The sequence below is a fragment of the Perna viridis genome, chromosome 11, assembly GCF_037379345.1.
Source record: "Perna viridis isolate PV_CMFRI_1.1 ecotype Kerala chromosome 11, ASM3737934v1, whole genome shotgun sequence".
NCBI lineage: Eukaryota > Metazoa > Mollusca > Bivalvia > Mytilida > Mytilidae > Perna > Perna viridis.
Genome location: NC_142455.1, coordinates 5,679,618 through 5,699,862, shown reverse-complemented (window position 1 = coordinate 5,699,862; position 20,245 = coordinate 5,679,618). Strand labels below are relative to the sequence as shown.

General features: G+C 33.5%; 1 protein-coding gene across 1 annotated transcript; it reads left to right on the top strand.

The window, feature by feature from the left end:
- Positions 1-10: 10 nt before the first annotated feature.
- On the top strand, positions 11-15,404 carry LOC148602719 (BRCA1-associated RING domain protein 1-like). The gene is made up of 11 exons (XM_088554083.1): positions 11-151; positions 1,721-1,777; positions 4,582-4,769; positions 5,077-5,978; positions 6,304-6,384; positions 7,619-7,791; positions 9,773-9,872; positions 10,833-10,962; positions 12,440-12,541; positions 13,036-13,157; positions 15,009-15,404. The coding sequence occupies exons 1-11, from the start codon at positions 78-80 to the stop codon at positions 15,339-15,341; spliced, it is 2,262 nt and encodes a 753-aa protein (XP_088410209.1). The 5' UTR covers positions 11-77; the 3' UTR covers positions 15,342-15,404.
- The last annotated feature ends 4,841 nt before the right edge of the window (positions 15,405-20,245 follow it).

Below are 20,245 nucleotides of genomic sequence, written 5' to 3'. Positions count from 1 at the left end.
GATACCTAACTTCCGGGTCATTTTTTGGCGCGAACAGATGAAAACAAAAACATTGCGAGATTGTTTTATGTAACAAAATGACATCCCTGCAGTTTCCTAAAACATTCGATGCCTTAAAAGATTTACAGACATACTTCAAATGTGGGTCATGGTACGTGTTGTGAAAAAAGGTTATAGGAGTGTTGTTCGTGATGTAATGACTTACCGGCCATTACCTGCGATTTTTTTGGGGGTTGGCGAAACATCCATTGAGTGGCATGGGGCATTAACATTAAATCATCGTAACGTTCATCATTTTTAAGATCACTGAAAAAATCTTTTGGTTCCCTGAACTGCAAACACAACTCTTTTAGTCGTTAGAATTTTTTAAATAAATATTCAATAATTAGACTATATGAGTGGACAACCATAATTTAATTTCTTCCTCAAAACCTCACCTCAGACCAAGAGACATGGCATATATACATGTATTAAACAGTAGTTCAGTAGAAATACTAAAAAATAAGTATCAAATTCATGATTGAATGTTGGAATCAAAGGTCAATTTAATTTAACAGAAATTATATTAATATATGACGTTAAAACTATAGATTAGTCTGTTTTGAACAGATTTACATCACTGTCGCACCATGGTCATAAGTTTAGTTTATATGTAATGTATATTACATTGTTCTGTTTTTGTTCATGCCATAACCATTTACTGTAATTGTGTTTGTGCAAATAAAATTGTCTATTGTCTATAAAACTATATTTTTCTAATTATGAAAATTAAGATTTACATGTACATGTAATTATCTTTCCAAATATATTTTTTCAAGAAAAAAGGGTTATTAATTCAGATTCAAAATATGAATTATTTTATCCAAATGGAACGTTTTACAGAACTAAAATTGGATGTAAAGTAAAGAAATTATACAGATTTGAAAATTGGGATTCTAGTAATGATATTGTCAGTTGTTTATTTGCCAACTAATGAGATTGGGGAACTCTCCTACAATTTTTCTTCAAAGTACTTAATACAGTACAAATATAGGTGTTTGTTTATCAGTAACTTAATTACTTATTAATTTTCAGTTGTTACAACATCCTGATATGGTGTTTTATTAAAAGGAGGACTATTTAAAAAAAAATCCCCTGGCACATATTCTTTCATTCCAAATCCAATTTTAATTAGATTTTATATGGTGAAGTCTGTGATCACTGTGCTATTTTTCATACACTGTATTTCAATTATTAATTGGTTCCACAAGTGAGCTACATGTACATGTATTTTCCATTATTCAATTAGTTTATTCTTAATTTAATAAATAAACATGATTGAAAATATTCAAGACACAAATGCCCCTAATAATTGAGCCTGCTATATGTATCACTTTCGTCTTATAAAATGTGAGGATGTAAGCTCCACCAGTTTTGTTGCCATGGTTAAGCATCATTGATGTCACATGATGTCCAAGGGAACTCACTATCGACTGTGTCGGAAAAATATCAGCAATTTCAAATGGCAGTATTACGTCAAATCAATTGTGACATCACTAATAAAGAAAGTAACATTTGTAAGTTCTGACTTAGTTCTAATCAATCAGGCAGAAGTGAGATCAGTGAATCCAAAGAGAGGGCTTACATCATTGTACATGTACATAAGATGTTATCTGATGATATCAGATACATGTACATGTAATTATACAGTATCTCTAATTCTTTCTTTCTGTTTTAATAGTGGTAATCTTGCCGAAAACCCTTGCACCTTAGGAGGTTGTGAACATATATTCTGCAAGTAAGTCATAATCAGAATTCAGTGAACAGTTGCTGTATAAATAGTTTAAAGTTAAAAAAAAAATAAAACATATTTTTTATACAATTCTAGGTACTCTTAAAAAGAGGATGTCAATGGGAGACCTTGGCAGTGGGTGGCACATGCCAAATTTTGTTTCCAAAAAAAATTTATCCATTGGGGAAAAAAATCAATGCTAGTATGTAATTTACTGAAATGGTAAGAATGAAATGAATTTGACACATGGAAAGCAATGAAACTTTAGGACAATGGGAAATAATTCTTTGTTCTCCCCATAATTCTTAAATAGCGCAGTGCTTACTTGCATAGCACAGCTCTTGTGGCCTTCCTCAAACAGGGCTCGACATTAACGATTGCCCGGGGCAAGTAAATCGCCGGTCTGGGCAAGTAAAAACGACATCAAAGTTGCCCGACTGGGCAAGTGAAAAAAATATGTGCCCAAATTACATTATTTCTGATCATCACAGCTCTAAAACATCGAAAATTACTTCTGTATAGTTCGCCGTTCTTCCCGACCTTGCTGACCTAGATTATCATTGGATAGTTTTCTGATTTTCCCTTTGCCAAAAATAGATCGTATGATATTAATGTCGACCAATCGGATGCGTCCAATTGTACATCTATTTTCGTTATCCAATTGAACATCGCGATTTATTTATGGAATTTCTTACTTTGGAAAACTGTAAGAAATCTGTATCGAAAACTTCGAAAATATGAGAGAAAAAGAGAAATAAAATTCTATTGAAGATAGTTATTGTTGTCCATTTGTTAAACTAAAGATGTGAAATAAAAACTCCTCACATGAATACTTGTAATTTCTTTGCTTCTTGTTTTACCCCTTATTCCCGCAAAAAATATGACGGCTTTTCGATTTCTTTGGCTTGCAATTAATCAGTTCTCCCCAAGTGTCGAGGGAGTAAGCATGGCCAAGCAGGGGACACTTGACTGTTGTGGGGTAACTGGGGTTACATGTCATGTTGTATTTGGTGCAATTCTGACAGGACAACATGAGCTGACCTTTGCCATCACTTTGTGTATCCTTTGTCTGACTGGTACATTTTCTATTTGCCTTACAGAATTCTCTGAAAATAGTATATTCAACAATGTTGATTGATTATGGTGTCTAACTCTATGTATCACTGTAATCGAATCTTAGAATGGTCAATTTATGTTAAACCACTGTCATCTGCATTATAGTTGAACAGTTTCTTGCCATCCACGTCTTATTAAACAAGGGTTTCTGGTTTAAACACTATATAGTGACACAAAGTTTCGGGCAAGTATTTCAATATTTCGGGCAAGTGAATCACATATGTCACTTGCCCAACTGGACAAGTGAATATAAAAGTTAACGTCGAACCCGGTCCAATATTGTACCACAATGCCCATGGTGCATTCTAACTAAAATTAATTACTGATAGCACAGTGCTAAAAAATCATACCTGTAAAGTACAGCCTGTAATCGCCCGGGGAGAACACTATAGGGTACTATAGTTGTATATAAGAAGTCCTCCTTTTTCTTATAGAGAAAAATCCCTGCTCTCTTAGTCTCTGATATCATAACGAGCTGGTTTCTGCATGGACAGTGTACACATTGTACAAATGTAACAGTATATAAAATATATGAGAGTCAAATATATGTACAGCAGTGAATAATAGGATACATGTAATGAACTGGAAAGAGTGAATAACCAAAATATTATCAGGTGTGCCGAAGAACGCCTAGATTTAACGAGTGTGCTGAACTTGTTCCATGCACCAGTTATATCTGCTAGCGTTCTTGGCACGAATGATCATATATTGGTTGTTGACGATAACCAATTAATTATCCTATTTATTATATACAATGTAGATTTTCTTCATAATTTATCGATATTTTTAACAGGAATTTTAAATTCTTTGATTGGCGGATTGTAACCAAACTTGTGATGATTTGGCAGGAGAAAGTCTGAGAGTGAAATTACCAAATTTATTTCGCAGTGTGAATTATGGCAATTTATTACACTGGGAACATTCAATAAAACGCTGCATCAATATAACAAATACTACTGCCTACAGTGAAAATAAAAATAAGTATAATATAAAAGCATGCACATATGCTATTAACATGATTGGTACTTGTAAATAAACATTGATAAAAAAAAATGTTTTTTTAGAAAATAATGCTGAAAAAAGTAACAAAATTGGATGTGAAACTAAAACATAAAATTAATGATAAAAATATTGCAGTTTTTTTAGCTGACTTAACATGTCGTCATTAACTTTTCTTTAAAAATCTTTTCCTCTGACCATTCAGTAGATTATTACCAAATCTGGTCAACAGCATCCTAAGGGTATTTTCTTAGAGAATAATGTTGATTGTATAGATCAAGCTTAAAACATGACAGCAGTTTCTATTTTAGACCACAGGGGTAAAGTCATCAATTTCTTTTCATATATCTCAAAAACTACATTTTTTTATAAGAGATACTGGAAAGTAAATGTGAATATCCGTCTTCTGCTTGGAAAGCTCTACTAAAGTATCCTTTGGGTCAAAATTGTAGGACAACACATTGTTAGAATTATTGCCCTGGAAAGGCAAAACAGAAGTTATTTACTGTTTTAGCTATTATATCTTGAAAATTCTTGATCATGTCAAATTTGTGGATGACTCCTTCCTAGAGTTATTTTCCTTGAAATGAGCCAGGTGAGTGAATCAAGCTCCTTGGAGCCTCTAGTTCACTTTTCTTTCTGATATGATAATAAACTTCCTGTAAGAATTTTTCACTTTGTTCTTTCACTTGCAGCACCTGTTGTGACCTTAACCTTGAGAAGAATGAATGTCCAATCTGCGGATTCCATGTCAGTGTCAAGGATGCCCAAGTCAATAGACAGATTTTTAACCTTGTTAGACTGTGCCAACGTCTTGAAGCTGTGCTGACAGACCAAGATTGTGAAGAGGCCTTTAGAGTGATCGGTAGAGAAGGCAATGATGGTAAATATGCTTTCCATAAAAGGTGAAAAAGAAATAACATATTTGTTTCTTGTTGCCTTACATACCCTTTTTTGTGCCTACCCTAAACATTTTATGGCCGTATGATTCATGCACCATTGTTTCCCCATTAACCTCATTTTCCGTAATTGGTTAGGCTCCTGGCCTCTTCCCAAAATCAGTAGGAAAATAACTGGATTACACTAAATGCATCTTAGAAATGGGAAACAAGTTACTTAGTCTGGGTGTTGATTATGCAAGCAAAACATGCTGAAAATCTCAAGCACTCAGTTTCAATTTTTGTTTTCAGGTAGCACCACACACTGTCTTCCTGAACCAGTAGTAACAAAGGAGGTAGATGATAGTAGTCAAAAAACAAGGAGAACCAGTTCAAGTCTCCACGACAACAGTCCTAATATGACAAGGATACAAAAAAGAGTGATCTCTCCTTGTGGAATTGACAAGTCATCACCTAATCCCAGATTAGGTGGTAAGAAAAGACATATTCCGTCAAATCAAAGGACTATGACCCAAATGCTTGTACCAGATAACAGTGATGGTGAAGAAATATTCCAAAATGATTTCTGTTTTAATGAAGAAATTACTCCAGTCAAGTGTAGGAAAACAGGGAGATATAAAAAGCCCTCAAAATCTGACAGGAAACAGGTCAAAGGTCAAGTTTCTGTTAATCAAACAACTATGAGTCAGTTCTTTGATTATATCTCAGACAGTGATGTGGATTCTGACGATGCAAAAATGGAAGTTGACGATAAATGTCAGCAAACTAGTGCCTCTAAAGCAAAACAAAATAATCAAGCTTCAAAGAAGTTCAACTCCCACAATCTTCGAACTAGAACCAAAATAAGCAAACTAAGTACTAGCATGTCATCTGTAAAGACATCTCCTTGTAATTCTGCATTAAAAAGTCCCTTTGAAAGGTCACCAAATATTGTAAGCCAAAAGACTCCTCCTAGTAAGACTAAATCAAGGAGAAACTCGATTGGGGGAGTCTCAAGAGTGCAAGAACTAAGAGAGGAGCATGCGGAAATTGCGAAGTCCAGAAAGAGTTTGTCACCTAAAAGATCTAGTCATGATCAAAGTTTAAAAGGAAACCTTAATACATTCTTGACAGGAAGTGGGAAGAAAAGTATTGACCCACTAGTAAAAAGAAATACTAAAGGAGAAACACTACTTCAAGTTGCTGCAATAAAGGTATGAGGGTCTTGGACAAGACTGGTCTTTTTTCTAACCTTACAAAAGCTTGTATTTTATTATACCTCCCAAGTGGGGGTGGGGTAATTAGTGATTAATGAAATTGTCAGAGTAAACTGTTTCTAATTAAATTAATTGATGAACGAATGTACTTTATTTTTTGATAAACAAGTATGTTTCATGATTGTCTTAACTAAATTTTTATGTCTTGAAATGATGTAAAATGGTCCAGAAAATAAATGCCGGTAATCAGCTACCACACTGTGTAATACCACATGTAAGTAGTAGAGTTGAGATTATGATTAAGTATTTTCTTTGCTTCCAGGGTGAGAAAGCTCGAGTGGAGGAACTCTTGAAAGCTGGAGCTACACCAAATACAAGGGACAATGCTGGATGGACTCCACTAGTAAATACCATATTTAGAACTTTCATTGGTAGTCTTAAGAAGAGAATGTAACTCTATGATGCAGAAAGTGTGCTTTAGCTCACCTGGCCATAGGCAATGTGAGCTATTGCCGTCACTTGGCATTCTTCACAGTCATCATCATTAACATTTTATTCAAACATCTCTAAAACTACTGTACAGAACTTAAAGAAAATTGGCATAATTGTTCCTAATGTTATCCTGCACTAAATGCCTTTGGATTTTTTACCTGCAAAAAATGGTCGCTGGTATTAAGAATAGAACATAGGGGTCAGTCAGAAGTGTTTTGCATATATGACCTGAACTGTAAGGTTTAGCCAAATTCTGACCTGGCAGTAAAAGTTTTAATAATCTAATAATCTGTTAAACCGTGTTTGAGTTATTGCCATTTTTTACATATTTTTGCTATTTTTAATGTAATTTTTTTTTTCTCAAAAATCATCTCCTCTGACACTGCTAGACCAATTAGAACCAAACATGGTATGAATGTTCCTTAGGATATTCTGCATAGAAGTAATGTGGGGTTATTTTTGATCTGTCATAAACCATGGCCACCATTACTAAAAATAGAACATAGGGGTTTAGCCAAATTCAGACATGGGGTTTAAAGTGTTCAGCATGATGAAGTCTATCTGTGTTTAAATTTTTGTGTTAATCTGTTATGCCATGTTGCAGTAATTGCCCTTTTTGATGTTTTTTTTCTGTCTTTTTAAAGTTGTTTCAGTCAACAATCTTCTCCCCAGAAACTACTTGGCAGAATTCAATGAAAATTGATTTGCTTGTTCCTTAGGTATGAGCATTAGGAATTTTTATTGAAAAAAAACATGGCCACTTAGAATGATGCAAATCAAGTCAGATGAGTGATTCATGCTCTTTAGAGTCTATAGTTTGTTTTATATCTTCTGTTTTGATATGCAAGTCTTTTGCAAATGAAATTTGTTAAACTTACTCCTTTCTCTACAATGCTGAATGAAATTTAATGAAACTTTCTCAGAATATTTATTAAAAATTAGAGATAGGTACATTGTACCTCCTATTAATGTGACATTTATCTCCAGGTATGTGTAATGCATTTTTGCTGGACTGATATTGATATCCTTATCAGCCCTACTTCATTTCAGCCTTAGGACTATTATGGATAAGATTTTGCCTATTTCTTATATAATGTACATGTATAAGAAAGATACATATAGTTCAGTAGTACTTTATTTTGTAGCATGAAGCTGTTCACTATGGGCATACAGACATTGCCAGAATGTTGTTAGCCCATGGGGCAATGATAAATGTTCCGGGGACTGATAATGACACACCCCTTCATGATGCACTGAGACAGAGGCAGTTAGCATGTGTCAAACTTCTTGTATCGCATGGTGCATGCACTACTAGCAGGTTTGTTTCCCTTTCTACACTGGTAATGTAAATTTTAAAATGATTCTGACAAATTTATGGAAGCAGTTATTGAAACTCATTGTAAAACTATTTGAAGGATATGAGATTTTTATACCTGGAGGCAATATTGTAATCATTTTAAATAACTGCCTGTTACTCTTTTCTGGAAGAGATAACTCAGATTAAGAAGATAGACCTAGGGTAAGGGATCTAACTGTTGAAATCAGTGATACATGTGTATCACATTCAATTTCACCAAAGCTTATCAAGCTTCCAATTGAAACAGAATGAAATCAGTCTGAGTTACTGTGATGCTTACATGAGATTGATGTAAAATGCTTAATACAAACGTTCCAATGATTTGTAAGAGTTGTGTCCCTTACCTGAGGTCTAACTCATTAAGTAGGCTTCTGGAACAGGGTTATGTTGCTAATAGATTAAAGGCATCACTACAGAAGTATTATGGTCCTCACCAACACTTGGTTAGTTATGGTGTATCCTTCTGTGTCCTGAGCTTAATCTAGAGGGAGAAATGGGCAAAAACTTCTTATTTGTGCTCACTTTTCCCATTCATCTATGAGAGGGAGAAGTTTTTATAATAGATAACATAGACAATAATGTCAATATTGTTAATTTTCAAACAGAATTTACTTGAACTTCTCCTGGTCATCGCTGTCTAGATATGGTCCTGTGCACCATGAAAACTAATATGTTCCCCATGTCATAGTTTTCCTTTTCTCTTATCCACTACTCCTCCTACAGTAAATGGATACAAATGAAATGTCCACAGAATATTTATCACATGTTCCTATTCACGCACCTCCTATTTTAAATGTTGATCTGAATCAGTTTTGGGGTTTCACATAGCAAAACACGCACTAGGTCATTTATGAATATGGGGACATACATGTAGTGGACCCATCCCTTATACATTACTCCTCCTACAACAGTGTATGGAATTGAATGAAACTTTTACAGAATCTTTAAAACATGTTCAATAGTTCACCTCTCATTTTAAATTTTAATCCAAATCTACATTGAGGTCAAAAGGTGCATGTTTTTTAGTGGGGAAGTTAGGGTATCAAGTTAGTGACCATTGCTCAGTTTTTCTAGTTTGCGGTTCTTTGTATGGTTATTTCATGTTCTCTGTTGTGTTTGTTTGTATTTGGAGGTATTTTTAGTGACCATGGTGTCCATCCATTCATCCGTCCTTAGTTCTAATCTGCAACTCCTCTGAAACTTTTAAATGGAATTTTATGAAACTTTACAGATTCTTTATTACATGATTTTATTAAGCATCTCCTATTTTGTTTTCCTGGTGCAAAATATAGACTTTGTCATTTGTTGACCAGGGGTAGGGGACAGGGCTTTCTAATCCAAGACTCCTCTAAAACTCTGGAATGGAATTTTATGAAACTTCCACTGATTCTTTTTTACATGTTGCCATCATGCACCTATTTTTTTATCCATCTAAATGCTTAAATCACTTGTGGGGTATCCTATATGGTTTCTGGGGAGGGATGTGGGAGTTATTACCAAGTGAGCATTGCTCACAGTTTTTATGGAAGATTGCAAACTATTAAGGTCTTATCTCAAGATTGTTGACAGTCTGCTCACCCATCTTGACTTTTGCAAGAATATTAAATGGTTTCCTTTGTTTGTTTAACAAATATTTATGGAATGATTTATTAGTTTAGAAACTGTCCATGTATATCAATTAAGTATGCCTTTTAGAAGGTTGAAAAATATCTCTACATGTATTTTGCATTCTGAAAAGTTAACATATATGAAAATATTGTAATTGCACTTTTGTCTATTAACTGTTTATGGACATTGTTTTAAATGGAGAATTCCTGGTCATCATTCACTCCAACAGTAAACATTATTTGTTATTTCATAGACAAAGTCACAGAAATGAACAATGAGAAATGTTGATAGTTTTATTTTTTTATTTTTATTTTTTTATTTTTTTTTTTTTCAGAAATATAAATGGACTTACACCAGAAGATTTTGCTGAAACAGATGAATTGAAGGCGGCACTACATTCAAACATCACCAACACTACAGTCTCAATCTCACAGGTTTGTCTTACCTTAACATCACTCAAGCATCACCAACACTACAGTCTCAATCTTACAGGTTTGTCTCACCTTAACACCACACAAGCATCACCAACACTACAGTCTCAATCTTACAGGTTTGTCTCATCTTAAAACCACACAAACATCACCAACACTACAGTCTCAATCTCACAGGTTTCTCACTTTAATACCACTCAGGTATCATCTACACTACAGCCTCAATCACACAGGTTTGTCTTACCTTGATACCACACTAGTATATAACAATATAACACTATAGTCCCATACCATCACCAGTTTGTTTACGGTTGCTGCTTGTTTGACTGGTCTCGATTTCACAAAAAGTCGTAAGTGTAAAGTTGATCGTAAGTAATGTCGTCATAAACTATAATAGTATTGTGGCGTCATGATTTACGATCAATTTCACAATTACGACTTTTTGTGAAACCGAACCTGATCTATAAAACCTTTACTTTGTTTTGTCTACTTAAGAAATAAGTCATGGAAACTCAATTTTATAATTGTTTTACCACAGGCTGGCCATTTATGTCGCATTATTTTACACTGAGGTATAGCGTTAGTATGATAAAATGGAGTTTCCATGGTTTATTTTGATTCTGATTGGTCTAGTTTCTTCATATTTTTTAACAAACAAGGCCTTTGTGGGTCATCTATGTATCACTTTTTTAAAATGGTTGTGGTCCAATGAGCTTTGAAGCACATCATATAAGAGTTTGTAATTGACTTCAGTTAGTTCTTTTTCTGTGTGTAACTTATCCTTGTCTGCTGAAAAGGTTTCACCAATTTATTTTGTTTACAAAATATGAAATGGACATTCTGAACTTCTCTGTCTCTTTCTTTCATGTGTTCTATGAGATGCAATATTGCATGCTCTGATCTGACATAGTTGTTGTATTACATTTTAGATAGATTTCACAGTGGTATCAATATTTATTTTAGGAAGTTGATGTCTTAGAATACCAACAACCATGTTTACTTCCTACGGGTCTGTCCAGAGACCAGAAAATAACATTACAGAAGTGTGCAACAATGATCCAGGGGAAAGTTGTGGATGAATTCTGTCCAGAAGGTACACACTGATTTTGTTACAGGAGTCATTTTTTGAGCAGTCAAAGTGATTATCAATGGATTCCACTGAATTACATACCTGTTAAGTACCATTCTGTGTAAGAATCAGGCTATGGGTGGCACACCATATTTCTCAATTTGGTCTTTTTTTTCCTCAAATGTATTCAATACATCTAGAACACAACTAAAAAATTATTTTGATTTATTCTGAAGCATCTGTGATGTAGAATATTTTTTTACTGCTTATATAGGGAAAAGTGCAGGAAAATTTTCCCACCATTTTTCCATGGTGCATTTTAACTAAATTTGACCTATCATTATCTTAAAAGGCAGATTTTACAAACACTTTGATGGTTATTTCTGGAGGTTATCAGGTATAAATACTTGGTTAATACAATAAAATCTCTGCGTTTTTTCCATTATGTGCCACACTTTATACACATTTTGCCTGATTCTTACATGGAGAAGTACTTAATCATACACCAGCAAACAACGTTTATGGAGGTTATGTAGGAACCACCCCATGAGTCCATCTGTCTGTCTGTCCACATTTCTGGTCAGCACAACTAAGTGGGTCAAGGGATTTTGATGAAACCTTGCAGAAAGATTGAGCATCATATGTAGATGTACATGAAGGAATATACTTACTATCTGAGGACTTCGAAGGGAGTTAAATGAACTTCAGTTCTACATTAAATTCCATTTGAAGTGGGGGTATTCATTTGTGAGTTTCTTACAGTATTTCAAGTTTCATGTTTCTTTTAATGGCATGACAGTTTCAAAAAATGCAAAACTGTTTCCCACCTCATCAGTGTAAAGATGCCTCTTATTTGCATAATACACATGTAAGGCATAGAATTAGAATATTTCCATATGTATTTTTTTTTATGGAGTACTAAAGCTTGCATGTTGGAAATCTTAACTATACTAATAGCTTAAATCATTCATTACTGAATTTGTGAATATGTGAATCTATATTTATTTCAGGAAAAATGTAGTAATAATTTTCTAGATCAAAGGTGAGGTTCGCATTTGGAGTTAAGTACAACGTAGCTGTCTTTGTAAGAATCATGCAAAATCTGAAGAATGTGATACACCCTTAAAAAGGCTACATATATTTATTTTTGTAATTAAGTTGTTTTATGGGTCTATACTATGAAATGTGTAATTATTCATTCAAATCTACCTGCTCTTAGGAGATAATCAATATTGAAAATCCTATATATTCAATTGTATTTGAGTGTCATTTACAGAGTTATCTCCCTTAATTTTTGAAATCCATAGTGCATTCTATATAATATTTATCTCCTATGAACACAGGTTATATGAAAAATTGAATGTTAATTTCTGTTTACTATGGCAATTCAAACAAAATATCAAAAATAAAAATATGTAGGCTTTTAACCCCTGAATCACATTTTGCATGATTCTTAGCTGCTACTTAAAAGTTCAAGGGCAATTAATTATTCATGTTTCAGTTACCCACATAGTGACGACATGTAATGAAGAGGGGATGTGTCCCAGGACATTCAAGTACTTACATGGTGTTCTAAATGGAAAATGGATTGTCAAATTTGATTGTAAGTTTCAAGTGACACAACTTTTGAAGGCTGTAGCTTTCATGGGTTTGGGCAGTAATGTCAGTATTTAGCATAGATAAAACAAGACCCACTTATGTTTTAGTATACCTTTTTATGAGTACCAGGCAGAGGTAGATTATGGTAAAAAAGGGTAACAACAAAATTACCGAACACTATTCTAATTCATAATTCAATTCCAAAATAAATCTGGCAAAATAGATTTTCCACCACTGGAGCAGCTGATACTGCTATGATCCTGACTTGGTACATGCATTTCAAACAACAGGTAACAGATGAACAATAAAACCGGACAGAAAATTTACTGCAGTGAGGCAAAAGAAGACTTGAATTGATTTTTGAGGTTATAACTGGAACTGTTTAGGAATAAAGTACTCAGAAAAATAGATGATATGCAAGAAAGTTGTCACAGAAAATGAGCATAAACTTGTTTGTAATCAATCCATTACTGAAAATTTTTTCATTAAAATTTTTAGGGGTCAAAATGTGTATTGAGTTTGGAAGTAAAGTTTGCGAAGAAGCTTTTGAGATACCAGGCACCAGTCAGAACATTGAATCCCATGCTGCTGAAAAGGGAAGGACTAACAGAATACATCAGGTAGTATAAGCAGATTTAAAGCAAGTAATATAGTTAAATTCTATAATTCTTGTGTTTGGCCCCTTTTTTAAATATTGAACAAAAATTGTGGTTGTACATGTATAATTTTATTTTTTTGTGATCATCATCTGTAGACACTTGGTGTTTGTGCAGCAATAACTTGAAAATATTAGTTGGTTGATTGTTAGGGATTTTTTTTAAGTAGTACACCTGGTAAGAATCATGCAAAATGTGATTCATGGGTAAAAAGCCTACATATTTTTATTTTTGATATTTTGTTTGAATAGCCATAGTAAACAGAAATTTACTTTCAGTTGTTCATATAACCCGTGTTCTTAGGAGATAAAAATTATATAGAATTCACTGTAGATTTCAAAATTAAGGAAGGTAACTCTGTAAATGACATTTGAATACAAAAGAATCTATTGGAATTTCAATGTTGATGATCTCCTAAGAGCAGGCAGATTTGAATGAATAATTACACATTTCATAGTATAGACCCATAAAACAACTTAATTACAAAAATATAAAATATGCAGCCTTTTTTGGCGGTGTATCACATTTTTCAGGTTTTGCATGATTCTTACAAAGACAAATACTTCAAAATAAAGGTTTGGATTGATTCTAGGGGTTGTGGTCCTAAAAACTATATTGCTTCTGTGAAAGCTTATGGGTGTCTTTGATGTTGTACAATAATCTGAACCAGAAATGACGGACTAGGATTGATTTTGGAGGTTACAATACGAGTCATTTAGGAATGAGAGACTGAAAGGAGGCCAGAAACATGTATTTTTCTGATTTCTGTAACTTGAGTTAAAGCTAATGGATCTCTTTGAAATTTTGCCACAAAGTGCCAAACTCAAAAAGGAAGGTTGGTATTGATTTAAAGTATGTTCAACACTTGTCTTCTGAGTTAAATTATCTAGCTTGACTTGTAAAGCAGGGATTTGTAGCACAGGTTCTCCTTTTACACCCTCCGAACAAATTGAAGTTAGTATTGGAATCATTTTGTCTGTTCATCTGTCATTCTTTCCACCAAAAGGAGGAAGTTTGGTAAGGATTTCATTTTGCCACATTGTTTGTGCATTTTTTAAAATTTGATTAAAGCTGATTTATTGGTGGTAGTTTTATAGTAAAATGGTTGCAAACAATGAATTCAAGCTGTTTTTGACAAGATTTATGACATTAAGACCGAAATAACAGAATGTACATGTATTTATGCAACTTTTAAAAAGATTTTGAAATTTTAACATTTCTACAATTTTTAGTATGGTTTTTGTCTGGAATGAATGTGGCCACGCATTTGTTCACTTAAGATATTTTCACATGAGTTTTAACTGACAGTTATGCACAAAATATATGAAGCATGAGAATGAACATGCATGTGGCCATTGTTAAAAGAATGAAGAACTGCACAAAACCTAGTGTTTCCAGCCTTTTTAACTGATTTTTTTCCAATTTCAGCCAAGTTTTGAAGGACATATATGTTCAAATTATTACCATAAACCAATCCAATCAACTATAAAACACAGTAAAGAGTTGGAGAAACATCATTAATTATTTTTTAGGGTAGACTTTGATTTTGAGGCCAAATTTTGTACTTACTAGAGCAAATTCTTTTGTAACAGGTATCTTAAGTTTAAATGAATGGATGGTTTGTTGCTTTATACAGGTGGAGCTTACAATATTGGCAATTTTGTTTGCTATGGGATATAAATTTCCTGTATGTGTGAGACTTTGCCATTTTCATGTTGTAGAGACATCAGTTTCATTATATAGTATGCCGGTAGGGGTATGCCTAGCACAACAATGCAAAAACTTTATATTTATATTTTCTTTCTCTCCTTTCAGCTCCCTAAATTATTTGAAGGTTATATGTTCTATTTCTATGGCAAATTCCAGTATCCAACACCAGATAAAGAGGATGTCGCTGAACTTGTGAAATCAGGTGGAGGACAAATAATAACACGAGAACCGAAACCAGGCCATACCCTTACAGAAATGGAAAATGTGCCATACCATGCACCATCTTGTGGTCCATTATCAAAATGTTGTATTTTTGTTATCCATGACAACAATGGTAAATTTGAACCAATCAGAACAGAAACTTTGTGTTCAGTGCCGGTAGCCTGGTTCTTGGATTGTATAGGGATGTTCAGGATCCAGTCAACTCTTGATTTTTAATTACTTTAAACTATTACCAGTATCCAAGTAATTCAATAATTTTCAATACATGTTTTTATGAAATTGTTGTGATTGTTTCATTACTGCAAACATTTATACCATCACCTTGTCCATCCATCTGTTCACACTTTTTTTACAGATTTCTCAATCACAAAACCCATTACTGATGGCATAGGAGAAAAAATAGGACTTTTTTTTTTTTAACTTTTTGTTTTTATACCCTACTACACAAAGTGACGAGGTATTGTGTGATACCGTCTGAAAAGTTGCCTGTCCATCTATTTGTCTGTCTGTCTGTACCCCAACAGTTTCCAGATAATAATTTGAGAACAGTTGAATGAATTTTTTAAAAATTTTACTTAGTTGTTAAGTACGATAAAAATACAGGTTAAGTTTAATTTTCAGTTAGGCCATTTTGAACATTTTGCCAACCAGTTTTTCCACCATTACGTGGCGAGGTGTATCATTTAATGTTCCATTAATGCTCTGTTTTGAGGGCATGTTTTTAAAGAAAGAGATACTGACTTCAATGATATATTTTTTTCAACTGTGTTTGAGGTGATGAACTATTTTTGAAGTATTGGAATGACAGTACAGTTACAATAACTTAAGTGTAAGTGTTTGTAAGAATCAGGCAAAATGGGAAAATCAGAAACATGCATGTCAAAACCCCACTGATCTGACAATGTAATATCATTCAAGGATACTTTCTCAATTTGAAAAGATCATTATTAATGTTAGAAAAATGAGATTATAGACAGAGTTATCTGCCCTTCAAATGTTCATTTTCAGTGCTTTTCAATGAAATTATTACTCAATGGACCAACATGATATGGAAAATCTTGTCTTTTGTCCTTGATTTGGATGGTGCAAATAGTCAAATTAAATTTTAAAAAGTATTGTTTTTTCATATCATGTTTCACCCACTGTCTGATTTTTACATAGGCTGACACTTAAAACCTTGTTGGTTGTATTAAGAATGTTTTCAGCTTTTTTGTCAGATTTTTGGACTTCTCTGGTTTTTTTTTCACTTCATAGCAGTAATATTTTTTGCCCAGTGACCTCCACTTTTAATTATTTCATTAATTAACACCTTACAGTGTTATTTGGGAAGTTTTGATGAAATCCTTGTTTCTTTTCTTAAGTAGTTTTAGAGGAAAATTGTTCGTGCCCAATGACACTATATGCACAACCAATGAAAAGGTCATTGACAAGGATATGTGTATATATTCAGGATGTATATAAATATACTTTGTATGAATTCAAAACCTACTAAGACAGAACCTTTTGAAAAATCTAGAGAATTCTTTTCCCACCAAAATTTCCAATGCATTTATCTAAAAAACAAGCACATTTACCCATCTGTTTTTTTCTTCTAATATTGTTCTAGCATGAAAGATCTTAAAACTTTCACAACCCTTTGAAATACTTATTGTTTTAAAACAAAGCTGCTAACATCTTGAAAGGAAGGCTAATTGAAAATGTGAGTTCCTATGAAAATGAGGGAGTATCAAAGAGGGTAAATTGAGAACATATAAACTATGACAAACAATGATAAGGACAAAAATAAGTACACAGAAGTGTTCAGCAAGAGTCCTCCTTAAAAATTGGAGGTGAAAATAAGAGTTCTTCATGCTCTGATGGATTGAGCTGTTCCTGCTTCTTACAAAACACCTACTAGGCTGTTTGTTGAAGGTCATGTCCATTAAAGAGAAGAGAATCTATGAAAAATATTGTTCAGAAGTCATTCTAGAAACAAAAGGACGACACTGAACAACTAGGTTATGGTGATGACTTACGTATCATTCTATGTAAAAATTGGGCAATGGATAGCATGGTTTTTTTTTCTGGTTTTGGTTTTAATTGCCTCTTACACATTCAGTACCTCTAGAAAACAACTGAAAGCTATTTAAATTTACCCTGAAGCTTCTGTGGCATTGAATTTTTTTTACTGCTTCATAGTGAAAAAAGTGCCTGGATATTTCCATAGTGCATTTCAAGTAAATTTGACCTACCAATATCTTAAAAAAGATCAACCTTTACTAACACTTTGATGGTTATTTCTGAAGGATATGAGATATAAATACTTTACCAATACAATAAGATCTCTGTATTTATTCCCTTTATGTGCCACAGCTTAAGACACATTTTGCCTGATCCTTAAACTGAGGTATACTTAACTGAACAGTACGTGGCATTAACCGGCTGTTGTCCCACCGAATAAGGATATCTATTTTTCGAAATATTTGTTATTTTTTTGTTATCCTTTATGTTAAAGGACATAACATGAACAGGTTAATAAGGCACCCACCATTTTAAAGGCCGGTCTAAGACCGGAAGTATTATGGTATACCGTTGTCCATACTTCGGACAACAACTCAAAAACGCTTTTACCAACTTTAATGAAACTTTGGTGAATTGTTCATGTATTTTGACGTAAGCTCCCCTTTGATTTTTATAAATTCCAGATTTTTCGTTTCCGTGGTATTACTTTGTATACTTAAAAAAGGGAGATAGCTCCCTTCCGATTTGTATAAATGTCAAATTTTACATTTTCTTGTTATGAAGTTTTACTCGTTAAAATAAGCCGGAAACGGCCAGGTAAATTTTATGCGTTGAAAAATCGTTTAAAACAGACCATTTGTTATGATGATCGATTAATAAATATAAAAGGTACTTGGTAACCTTGTCAGCAAAGTGTGTTTTAAACAATTAAGATAGATATGTATGGGTGAAAAATCAAGACAAACAAACTTAGTTAAATTTCAGGTAGCCTTAACCGTGCCATATTTCGTGTGCATTTTTTATTTACTTTTTTTGTAGGGGAGGGTATTTGACAGGGCTCACAATATTTCTAATTGATCACATAAATTCATTAAAAGCATAAGGACAAGTTAAAAGGGCAACGGACGTTTCATGCGCTTAAAGCGCAGCTCTTTATTACACTGAGGAGGGGGAACTGAGATTATTTTGAAAAAAAAATATTCTTCCCAGTTTGAGCAAAATAATTGTTTTTTGACACAGCCACAGATTGCAAAAATATGATAAAAAATTTCCCCTATTATTTAACAATGTAGATATTCAAATATTTTTTTTTTAACTGCGGCTGCCATTACACGGAATAACATTATGTTCTCGCTTGCGAAAAAAATTCTAACTCGACATACTCCCCCACCCCCTTTTCCTTGAGAGGAAAATCGTTTGTGCCCAATGACACTATATGCACAATTAATGAAAAGATCATTGACAAGGATATGTGTATTTATTCAGGAAATACATAAATATACTTTGTATGAATTCTTTTTTTTTAATCAATACCCTATCCTAGCGAGAATACCGCCAACGTCGCAGAGATATTTTTTGTGGTTTAGAAAATACCGGTTCGCTTTTTCATAGTATATAGTACCCAACATAATTTATTTAAATTTTAGACATTTTCTATCAAAATACAATTCAGATATCGCCAATACTTTTTATTATTGTAGATAATTGTTCGGTCTGATGCTATATAGGCCCTGCTATAGGCATTTCACTATTTTTAAAAAAAAAATCCTGGTGTATATGCATCCTGCTTGTCCTTTGAACACCATACGCATGCGCATTCGATTTGCGTTTAATGAATGTTGAAACGGTGTCAATTAAATTTGCATTTCAAATTCGAATAAGAATTTGTTTCAATGTCATCTTCGTTATTTTTTATTCAGAAGTCATATGACCGATTGTAGTTCGAATTTGCATATTTTGCATGGATATGATAGAAAAAGAACAGATATTGTGAAATGCAACATATGCACCATCGTATAACCTTTATACAAATAGTAAATACTTACAGATATCATCTAAATGTCTTCAACAAGTGTTAACACACCTTTAAGTAAGCTCTGAAAGGCAACGACCACAAAAGTAATAAAATACGCATTCCAATGTGCTTGATTAGTGATGGGCGTTAACTTCTTTAGTTGAGACTGGATAGCACTTGGTATAAAATTTTAATTTTTGAATCCAAATTATCCAGTCATTTAAAAAAGCTTTATTACATTGCTGATCACTTTCAGTAAAGCTCATTTCTGTTATTATAGTTGTTAATTTTTACCGTCTGCAGACGATGTAGTATGGCTCCTGCTTCTGTTGGTACGTTTTTATGTTATCGCAATTTATCAGCATCCCTCCCCTTTTCAAAGCCTCTGCATCCGCCGCTGGCTGCCGCCCCCAACCCCCACCCCCCCCCCGTGATTGTATAATATACTAGTAACATGTCTAATCGGCAATCCGCCTATGTTTTTAGAGATTATCCATATGTCAGTGGATGTGTCTATTTTATTTTAAAAGCGGAACCTTGTCACTTGGTAGATTATGTGTATGATTGTATGTGAAAAGTAAGTATCATGAGTAAGTCTTCTATATCAGTACATTACCAAAGGACAAGTCTACGTGTAATATCTGAAGAGCACAATGACATGTGGGGATAAGTTTCGGTGATTTTGGACCATTATGGGTACAGGAGACCTAGTGGAAATGATATCTAGCGTAAGGATGTTTAAACTTTCATCAGCCCTGCACCAACGGAGAGTGGGCATAAGATAAACAGAAAATATGCGAAAATATGAATATATTCCACTTACAGATTTAAGAGGAAAATACTTTATGGCATTGCCAATAAAGATGAAACACTGCGCCATGGAATTACCAAGAACTAGTCAAATAAAACCTTGGTACAACCACCACGTGTCTTAACTGAACCAATTTTTGAAGTTCAAAATAGGGTCAGTTTATAGAGGTTTGACTGTAAAAAGCAAGATTAAAAAAGAATAACCTTGTGATGAGAATTTTCGTCATTAATCCCAGTGAACTTTACAATCCATGATCTTTTATAATAAAACAGGATAGAATTGATACGTAAATTT

Excerpts from the sequence above, each read along its gene's own strand:
- LOC148602719 (XM_088554083.1), top strand. The coding sequence starts at position 78 with ATGACATCCCTGCAGTTTCCTAAAACATTCGATGCCTTAAAAGATTTA. Across the intron at positions 6,385-7,618 it reads ATGCTGGATGGACTCCACTA|CATGAAGCTGTTCACTATGG; the intron begins GTAAATACCATA and ends TTTATTTTGTAG. Across the intron at positions 12,542-13,035 it reads ATGGATTGTCAAATTTGATT|GGGTCAAAATGTGTATTGAG; the intron begins GTAAGTTTCAAG and ends TAAAATTTTTAG.